The sequence below is a fragment of the Mandrillus leucophaeus genome, unplaced genomic scaffold, assembly GCF_000951045.1.
Source record: "Mandrillus leucophaeus isolate KB7577 unplaced genomic scaffold, Mleu.le_1.0 Scaffold121, whole genome shotgun sequence".
NCBI lineage: Eukaryota > Metazoa > Chordata > Mammalia > Primates > Cercopithecidae > Mandrillus > Mandrillus leucophaeus.
Genome location: NW_012100432.1, coordinates 6998231 through 7008319, shown reverse-complemented (window position 1 = coordinate 7008319; position 10089 = coordinate 6998231). Strand labels below are relative to the sequence as shown.

Here is a 10089-nt window from a genome sequence, read left to right as displayed (position 1 = left end):
TAGGCTCTTTATTGGTGTGGTTAGTAGGTGGTTTAGCATGGTTTTGATCTTAACTGGAGTGGGGTGAGGTGAAGGTAGGAACAGATATTAATCATTCTTGTGAATTGCTGTTTCTATATACGATCCAACAGCAGAACAAGAATTAAAGGAATATAAATGTCTAAGAATATTTGGTTACCTCACTCACCTGATTAGTTTTCTAGGGCTGTTACAAATTTTTACAAACTGGGTAGCTTAAAACAAAATAAATCTCTTCCCCCCAGTTCTGGAGGCCAGGGATCTGAAATCGAGGTGTTAGCAGGGCTGCACTCCCTCTGGAGGCTGCAGAGAGAGCCCTCCTGGCCCCCAGCTTCTGGCTGCATCAGTGTCCACCTCCTATAAGGACATGTGTCACTGGATTTAGGGCCACTTAGATAATCCAGGATGATCTCATCTCAACATCCTTAATTTAATTACATCCGAAAAGATCCTTTTTCCAAATAAGCTCACATTCAGAGGTTCCAAGGATTAGGACAGGAACGTATCTTTTTGGGGGCCACCATTCAACCTGCTACACTCAGTAATCAATATTTATCATCAATCCCTATTTTTCTTACCAGAATTGAGTGGAACGCTTCTTTGGATTTGCTGTCCGCTGCAGCCTTGGCCCTGGTTTCACATCCCCTCCCTCACTGACTCGCTGTGTGACCTTGAGCACTGCATGTCTCTGAGCCTCGTTCATCCAAGTGTTTACCGATGGCCCTCGTACGCCAGCCACTGTCCTAGACAGGGACAGACTTTCCTGCCTTTGTGGAGCTTACCGCGGAAGACCTGGCCAGATAATGGGCACGAGAAAAGCAGACTCTTTTCCCCACCCCAGCCTGCCTGAATCCCACCTTGGCCTCCTCTTGCCTTAGCCGCTGCCTAGCCATCGGCAGAGTGGACATACCCAGAAGGCCCTCGCCCACCTCCCCCACCACGGCCACGGACCTTTGTCACCCACCAAGGCTAGAATCTCATGGCCAATCCTGCCTCTGCCCTTTGGCTCCTGGGGCTCAGCCCACACCACCTGAGTCACAGAGCATCCCGTTCCCACCCACCGCTGTGGCCACCTCAGTGACAGGGGCAGGCCCATATGCCCAGCTTTGCCTGGTGCAGAGCTGGGGGCGGGGGTAGGCCACGCCCTGAGAGCTGATGTCATAAAGGGAGCTCTGGAGGGCAGCCCACCCTGACCTGGCCCCACAGCGGCAGTGTCCCTCCCCTCCCCCCACCCCTCTCAGTGGGGGCCCCTCCAGTCCCTGAGAACTGGTACTATGAAAAGGTGAACTCCCCAGCAGAATCTTGCCTGGAGCCTGAGGAGTCCAGCCAGGCCCCTGCTGAAGGGCCCCAGACCACCGGCCACCTCTCTCCACCGTCCATCTGACCAGCTGGGCCCCTGAGCCCACCTGGCCTCCACGTCCCCTCTCCTCTCACCCACACCCCTGGCCATGGCTAACTACTACGAAGTGCTGGGCGTGCAGGCCAGCGCTTCCCCAGAGGACATCAAGAAAGCCTACCGCAAGCTGGCCCTTCGCTGGCACCCCGACAAGAACCCCGACAACAAGGAGGAAGCTGAGAAGAAGTTCAAGCAGGTGTCTGAGGCCTACGAGGTCCTGTCTGACTCCAAGAAGCGCTCCCTGTACGACCGCGCGGGCTGTGACAGTTGGCGGGCTGGCGGCGGGGCCAGCACGCCCTACGGCAGCCCCTTCGACACCGGCTACACCTTCCGTAACCCTGAGGACATCTTCCGGGAGTTTTTCGGTGGCCTGGACCCCTTCTCCTTTGAGTTCTGGGACAGCCCATTCAACAGTGACCGTGGTGGCCGGGGCCATGGCCTGCGGGGGGCCTTCTCGGCGGGCTTTGGAGAGTTCCCAGCCTTCATGGAGGCCTTCTCATCCTTCAACACGCTGGGCCGCAGTGGGGGCAGCCACACCACCTTCTCATCCACTTCCTTCGGGGGCTCCGGCTCTGGCAGCTCGGGGTTCAAGTCGGTGATGTCGTCCACCGAGATGATCAATGGCCACAAGGTCACCACCAAGCGCATCGTGGAGAACGGGCAGGAGCGTGTGGAGGTGGAGGAAGATGGGCAGCTCAAGTCAGTGACTGTGAATGGCAAGGAGCAGCTCAAATGGATGGATAGCAAGTAGGCGCCGGCCACCTGGCTCTGCCTTCCTTCTGTCACCACCATGAACGGGGCAGCAAACACATGGGGCCGCAGACATAGCCCGATGGTTAATAAATGTGCCAAGTGAGTTCATGGAACAGCTTGCCCAGCTTTGTGGGGATGTGGGGCCAGCTCCAGCCTAGTGGACATGAAGGAGGGTGTGGATGCTGCCTCCAGGGCCTGCGCTGTTTCCATCAGGAAGCCAGGGGTGGTTCTGCATGGGGGTCTGTCATCTCTCCTGTGCCCACCATCTGGGTTGACAAATAACGTGGCTGCCCTGTCCTGATTACCTCAAACCCAACCCTGACCTGTATCCATTCTCTACTGCTGGCCCCTGCCATCTGCACAGGCCTTGCTGTTCCAGTTCTCAGCCTTCCCCTTTCTACCCACCCACATAGGTTCTTCCTGGGACAGCTGTGCCAAACTCACGTTCAATCGCATTGCCTGGTGGCTTTAAACCAGGCTCCCCCGCTCTAAGCATAAGGACTGCACGTCTCATCCTCACCATGAAGGCCTGGTGGCCTGGGCCCACCCATCTGCCTCTGGCCCTCTGCCTCTGACCTCCCACCGTGCTGGCTTCCCCAGTTGTTCCACTGCACCACACACCCTGCAGCCCCAGGGCCTTTCTACAGGCCGCGCTCCCTGGTGAGTGCCCACTCATCTTCAGGCCTGGCATCCATGGGTGGGGGCAGGATCCCAGGGAGCAGATCTCAGCCATGTGGAGCCAGAGCTTTCCCCAAGTCAGAGCCAGGCTGACCCCCTCAGAGGGTGAGTGAGCTCCACGTCATGGGAGGGTGCCTGTGCCAAAAAGGAAAGGGGACTCTGTTCTGATGACCTGAGTCCTACCGAGTGCCAATCTTTAAAAAGTATGCATTTTTAAAATAACATTTTACTTTGAGGCTGGGTGCGGGTGGCTCACGCCTGTAATCCCAGCACTTTGGGAGGCTGAGGCAGGCGGATCACGAGGTCAGGAGTTCGAGACCAGCCTGGCCAACATGGTGAAACCCCATCTGTACTAAAAATAAAAATATATATATATAAATTAGCTGGGCATAGTGGCGAGTGCCTGTAACCACAGCTACTCCAGAGGCTGAGGCAGGAGAATTGTTTAAATCCAGGGGGCGGAGGTTGCAGTGAGCTGAGATTATGCCACTGTACTCCAGCCTGGGCAACAGAGCAAGACTCTGCCTCAAAAAAAGTAACATTTTACTTTGAAACAATCTCAAACTCACAGATGTGTCAGGCACTATTAATTGGATGCAATTCAAGAAATATTGATTGAGCACCTGTTAGATACTGGAGATACAGCGAGGAACAAAACAGGCAGACCCCTACCCTCATGCGGTTAGTATTCTAGTTGAGGGAGACAGATGAGAAACAGGTGTGCAGAACATGGTCCCCACTAGCAATGAACGCCGGAGAGGAAATGGGCAGGTGAGCTGACTGAGAAGGGGGCTCAGGGAGTGGGCAGGGGAGTGCTGAGTCACTCAACACCCAACAGAGTGGCCTCGCCGGACATGGTGGCTCACGCCTGTAATCCCAACAGTTTGGGAGGCCAAGGCGGGTGGATCACGAGGTCAGGAGATCGAGACCATCCTGGCTAACATGGTAAAACCCCATCTCTACTAAAAATACAAAAAAATTAGCCGGGCGTGGTGGCAGTCGCCTGTAGTCCCAGCTACCCGGGAGGCTGAGGCAGGAGAATGGCGTGAACCCGGGAGGCGGAGCTTGCAGTGAGTCGAGATCATGCCACTGCACTCTAGCCTGGGCGACACAGCGAGACTCTGTCTCAAAAACAAAACAAAGCAAAACAAAACAAAACAACACACACAAAAAAACCAGAGTGGCCTCCATTTCTGAGGAGGTGACATCTATCAGGAACTGGAATGAAGGTGAGGCACTGGACCATGAGGCTCTCTGGGGAAAAAGCGTTCTGGGCAGAGGGAACAGCAAGTGCAAAAGCCTGGGGCAGGAACAGGCCTGCCCCTGTTTGGAGAACAGCAAGAAGGCCAGGAAGGTGGCTATGCATGGTTCCATTTAATGCCCACAACTGTCCACAACCCTCCCAGACAGGGGTCATTGACCCCACATTATCCAAGAGGAAACTGAGGTCTGGAGAGGAGAGAGTCACACAGCTGGCAAGTGGCTGTGCTAGAATATCACCCCAGGTGTTGACTCCAAAGGACCTGCCTTTAAAATGGTGGTGATGATGATGATGCTGGCAGTGACAGCCCAGGGAGACGCGCTTAAGTGCTTGAGTGCGTCTATATAAAGGACCAGCAGGTGGCAATTCCTTGTTCCTTGGGGTTGGAATAGAAGCCAAAAAGGAGGTGATTCCAGGTTTGAGGGTTAAAGGATGGTCAGTGACAGGGTCTCTGGCTCCCTGGCTGCGGCAGGGAGGTGTGGCATGGCCACAGAAGGTGTCCTGAGCACCAACTGGACTAGGCTCTGGTCAGATTTTGCTCACTTCTGCATCCCAACTCCCAGCCCAGCTCATGGCATCTAGTAGGTGCCCAATAAATGATATATAATGAAAGAAGGGAGGAGCACTGTGCCAGGGAAGAGTGGGAACCAAGGACCATGCTCAGAGGACACTCTCTGGAGCTCAGGACAGGAGAAGACACTGGGAGGCCTTTAACCTAGAGGGGAGGGTGAGGCTCGATTGAATAAGGGGAACACCCAGTGAAGAACTCATCCCATTTCCAGATGCAGAGTTGGTCTGAGGGGCACTCACGAGGGATGCAGAGGCGGGGAGGCGGGCCTGCTGCTTTTCTCCAAGGGGAGCCTGCTGAAGGCCTCTTCCAGGAAGCCAAGGGGCATCACCCCAAGATCTTTAGGGCTTGAAAAGCCCCCTTGGCTTCTGCATGTGTCTTGGCTTAGAGGACACAGTCGGCAACTTAGTGCTGTGGCTGCATCTTGAGGCTCAGGCCAAGCTGCAGCTCCCTGGGTTCTGCCTCTGAGAGCCCTGGGACAAGCCGGCAGCTGGAGGTCCCCTAACCACGTTACAGGCAGGGCAGGAGAGCCCCGTGACACACAGAAGGTCAAACCCCAGCTCCCAGTCCTTCCCTGGGACTAACTTCATCAAAGCCCCCACTACAGCATTAACCACCTGACCTCTGTCCCCGCCGACTTGCTAATTTCACCAATTACTGGCCAGCTGTGGCTGCGTCAAGTGGGCCTGCTTAGCACAGGCAGCTGCTGAGCAAATCCAGTTACAGCCCGGCAGCCCAGGAGGCCACAGTCCTGGTGCTGGGTGCACAGCAGAAACCTGGGTGCTTGCACGGCACTGGTCCCCAAACACCCCAGGACTCCTGGCTCTCTGCTTCCTTCTTGTCACCCAGCCTCACACTTGGAGCTGGCACCTGCTCTCTTCAATGCAAATCCAACACGACATCCCCTGCTCAAACGCCTGCGGGGCCCCAGTCACTGACCCGCCCAGCCGAGCATGTGACACCTGGCGGAATCCCTGTGTCCACCCTTAGCCCCACTTTACAGACAGAGAAGCTGAAGCCTGGCAGCTTGAGTGACTTCCTCAGGAGCACATCTGGGGTAGAGTCCAATCCCCAGGCAGCACTCACTGCCTGGGGCCTGCCCCACAGCACTGCCGGCTCCGGGCCCTTTCTGCTGCGGCATCACACTGTTGCCCCTGCCTGGGCCACCCTTCCCATCTCCTTCGGCTTGTTAAAGTCATCCCTGGAGGCCCCTACTCTGTGTCACTTTCTTGAGGAGGCCTTGTTAAGCTGCGCTGCTGCAGCAGGCCATTCTGGCCTTTCCCGGAGCCTCTTCTAGGCTGGGCTGTGTGTCTAGAGGCCAAGTCTGAAGAAGCGAGGTGTCCTGGGAGCCATTTTCAGAGCCAGATGGGGCAGTGAGAGGTCCGGGAGCCACTTTCAGAGCTGCGCGGGGCAGCCAGGGGTCTGGGAGCCACTTTCAGAGCTGGGCTGAGGCTGGCCGCGCCCTGTGCAGTGGCATACTGAGCGGAGTCCGCTGAGGTTCCTCCGCTGCCCCAGGGTTCAGCAGGGGGGCAGGGGACACCGCAGAGGGTAGCTCCCCGCGAAGATGACGGCCGTGTCCCAGTTGGGTCATTGTCGTCCACTGGACATCACGCCAGCCTCCTCCCCGGCCTCCTCCCTTCCCTCTTTCATCCCGTTTTTATCCCAGCAGCCAGAAGGGTCCTGTGAAAGCCTGAGTTTTTCGGAACACTCAGGAGTGGAGGCTGCAGTCCCCATGGCGGCCCTCAGGACCTTCCCCAGCCGGCACAGTGACGGCCCCGGCTTCCCCATCATTCTTTGCTCCAGCCCCCTGGCCTCCGCCCCTTCCTACTCACACTGGCTTGTTCCTGCCCGGGGCCTCTGAGCTGGCCGTGACCTCTACCCAGAGTCCTCCTCCGGATCTCACGCAGCCCTCCCTCGCCTCAGATCCAGGCGCACCTCCCTGCTCTCTCCTGCTGTCTGTGCTCTGGTCCCACCCTGCCTCCCACCTCCAGCTTTCGAACATGCTGACCCCATTGCCTGGGACCCACAGCCCACCCAGCGAACACCACCAGATGCTGCTTCCTTGGGAGGTGTCATACTGGGGCAGGTCTCCACCTTCTCCACCCTCCATTCCTGGGTCCGCACATTCTGTGAGGGCCCTGGCTGTCTGAAGGGACCAAAAGGCTGTGGGGGAGGGAGTGGATGAGATGGCATCTAAGCTGGAGCATTTTGCAAGTTAGGGTGTCAAGGCCCTGGGAGATGCACTGGGCTTGCAGAGCAGGTGGGGAGCCAAGTCTGTGGCCTCTCAGCCACGAAGAGCTGGTTTACTCAAATGGCCTTGGTCCCTAAGGCCTGGCCGGGCAGGGATTGCCCACTGGGGCTCAGGCTTCTGCATGGACTGGGTGGGCAGGTACAGTGTTCTCAGCCTACTGCAGAACCTCCCCCACGCCTTGCACCGAGCCAAGCAAGAGACATGGCTGTTCGCCCCCATTTTGCAGATGCAGAAACTGAGGCTCAGAGGACGAGAGATGTGGTCAAGGTCACAGGGCCACAGTGGGAACCAGTTCTGCCCCCCTCTTCCTCTCCCTGTGCACTGGGCCTGGGGCGGGTGGGTGGGGCGCAGGCAGCCTCCTGCCCGCCTTCCCTCCCTCTGGCCGGTCGATGTTATCGCAGCTGATTTAATTTCAAAGACGGATTGAGCTGCGGAGGGAGGGAGAGTGGCTAATCGCAGCCGCCATCTGCCCCGTTGTCATGGGGATGGGCTCCCAGCAATTGTGCGGGGCAGACCCAGATAAGGGCACCAAGTGGGCTGGAGGGGATTGTGGTGGGCGGGACGGGGAGGGCAAGAGAACTGGGAGCAAACGAGACACGGTGACAGAGACAGGGAGAGACACAGAAGGAAGAGGAGATTGGGATTCCGGGGACCCAGGGACCATAGAGACACAGAGATGCCAAGGAGCCAGGGAGATAGCTTGAGGTGCCCAGGTGAGGGGTGGAGACAGAGCCCCTGGAGGGGGCTGGGGGAGGGTGTGAGACGGCTGCCTTCCCGCCTCACTGCCCACCCGGCCCCAGGTGGCCCGCCTGCCCCCTCTCCCCCGGCAGCCTGCCACTGAGCGGGAGATTCTCCTCTTGTCTGCTGGGGAAGGGTCTTGGTAGGGAGTTCAGGCCTCCCCAGTCTGCCCACTCTGCCATGCCAGGGTCACAGACCTCACGGCCCCTCCCTGGCTGGACAGGGTCCCAAGCTCCGCTCAGAGCTGGGGTGTCTGCTGCTTCCAATGACAACTCCCAGGGTCCTTGATCTGGCTTTTACAACAATCATGCCATCAAGATCTGCCAATACAGACTTCATCTTGTGGATGGAGGGTGGCACTGAGCGCCTGCATTGGGCTTTGTCCACCCACTGTCATCTGTCTTCCAGGCAGCCCTACCCGGTGGGCATCCTTATGCCCATTTCACAGGACAGAGTCGTCTGACCCCTCCCAGAACAGGAGCCCGGAACAAGAGCCCCCATCTAACTTATGCCAGCAAGCATTTATCATCACCTCTGTGTGCTGGGACTTGGGAAGCTGCCAGGAGAGAGCAGAGAAGGAGGCAAGACGTCTGGTCTCTGCTCTGCCAGCCACCACTACTCAGAACCCTTCACCAGGCTGGGGCTGGCAGGCCTCAGCCCTGCCCTTCCACCTTTGCAGATGCTGTTTCTCCCTGGAGCGACTCCCTGCCACCTGCACTAGCCTCATTGCCACCCTGCCTATGCCCCCCTACAGCCTGGTTCTGCCCGCCTTGCACCCACCAGGAGCTAGCTTGAGGCCCTGGGAGGTGGGCTCTGCTCACGGCTCTGTTCCCAGCTCACAACGTGGGCCTCAAAATACAGGCTATTAATCAGGGCTACACCTCTACTGGCAACCTCAGCATACGACTGGGACTCAGACTTCAGGTCTGCACAGCATTTTCCACTGGATGCCTCCCTGGTGGCCCCCGGGCTCTGCAGATGCTCAGTTTCCAATGCACCCGATCCCTGCCCCAGCCTCCTCCCTGGGCCCTGGGCACCAGCACCAGCCTGCTAGAGGCGGCCTCCCAGGGCCCGAGCCATCCTCTGACCTGGGCACATCCCCACCAGCCTTCAGAAAATGCCAAGGTGCTCTGCTTCTTGCTGAGGGCATGGATCATTCATCATTATGAGTCTGAAGTCCAAATTCCACAGAGTGGCTCGCAGGGAAATATTAAAATCCCCTCCAAGGCCTTCAGGACAAATTCAGACTGCCCACTGTGTCCGCAGGTGGACGCCTCCACACTCCTCACCAAGATCCTGGACAAAGTCCAAACCCCAGTTGGGACCCACAGGCTCGCATGGGGTGCAACCTCTTCTCCAGCCTCGTCGTTTACAACCTCCCACCTCTCTTTTACCATGAATGGGCTATTTTTGTGTTTGTTTAATTGTGGTAAAATACCCACAATATGATTTCCCATTTCACCGTTTTGATGTGGACAACTAAGAGGCATGAAGCACATTGGCACGGCTCTGTTGCCCTCACCATCATTCGTCTAAGGACTCTCCTCTTCCCAAATGGAAACAGTCCTCACTCAACTCTAACTCTGCACCCCCCAGCTCCTGGTGCCCCCCATTCCACTCTCTGTCTCTGTGAAGCGGACTACTCCAGGGACCTCAGGGGCCTAGGGGCTGGGACAAGGGTGGGGGCAGCCCCCCTGCTTCCTGCTGCCTCTGAGGCCACGCTTGGGCTTTGCTTGGGTCCCTCCTCACCCCAGCATGTCCTCTCTTTTGCAATTCTCTTTCACTATCTTTTGGGTTTTTCAGAAAAGGAGCCTGCAATCATCTTCTATTGCTTCTGTGGAAAATTACTACAAACTTTGTGATTTAAAGCAACCCAAATTTACTGTCCTACAGTTCTAGAAGCCAGAAGTCCCAAATGTGTCTCCTTGGGCTAAAATCAAGGTGTCTTCCTCCTGAGGTCTCCAAGGGAAGACCCGTCTCCTGGCCTTTTCCAACCCAGAGGCCACCTGCATTCCTTGGCTGGTGGTCCCTTCCCCCATCTTCAAAGCCAGAGGCACAGCATCCTCCAGTCTCCTTTTCTGACTCCGGCCCTTCTCTTTCCTCTTGTAAGTGCCCTTGGGATTACATCTAGGGCCCACCTGGATGATCATGTATAGTCTTCTTGTCTCAAGATCCTTCACTCAGTCACATCTGCAAAGTCCCTTTTGCAATCTAAGGGAACACGCAGGTTCTGGGGATGAGGACGAAGACATCTTTGTGGGGAGGGGACATTGTTCCACCCACCACAGAGCCTGCAGAGTGGAGAGGTGGTCTCCTCACAGGGCTGGACAGAGGGGCCGTTGAGAGTCCAGCTCAAGGCCACCTACTCCTCAAATGGCCTCCTGCCTGGGGGACCTGTATTCCAGGTTGCTCAGGGAGGGGCACTC

The 10089-nt window shown here is 57.1% G+C and overlaps 1 protein-coding gene across 1 annotated transcript; it reads left to right on the top strand.

Annotated features, from left to right (window-relative positions):
- Positions 1 to 1214: 1214 nt before the first annotated feature.
- DNAJB8 (DnaJ (Hsp40) homolog, subfamily B, member 8) lies at positions 1215 to 2277 on the top strand. The gene has a single exon (XM_011971301.1). The coding sequence runs from the start codon at positions 1467 to 1469 to the stop codon at positions 2163 to 2165; it is 699 nt and encodes a 232-aa protein (XP_011826691.1). The 5' UTR covers positions 1215 to 1466; the 3' UTR covers positions 2166 to 2277.
- Positions 2278 to 10089: the final 7812 nt, after the last annotated feature.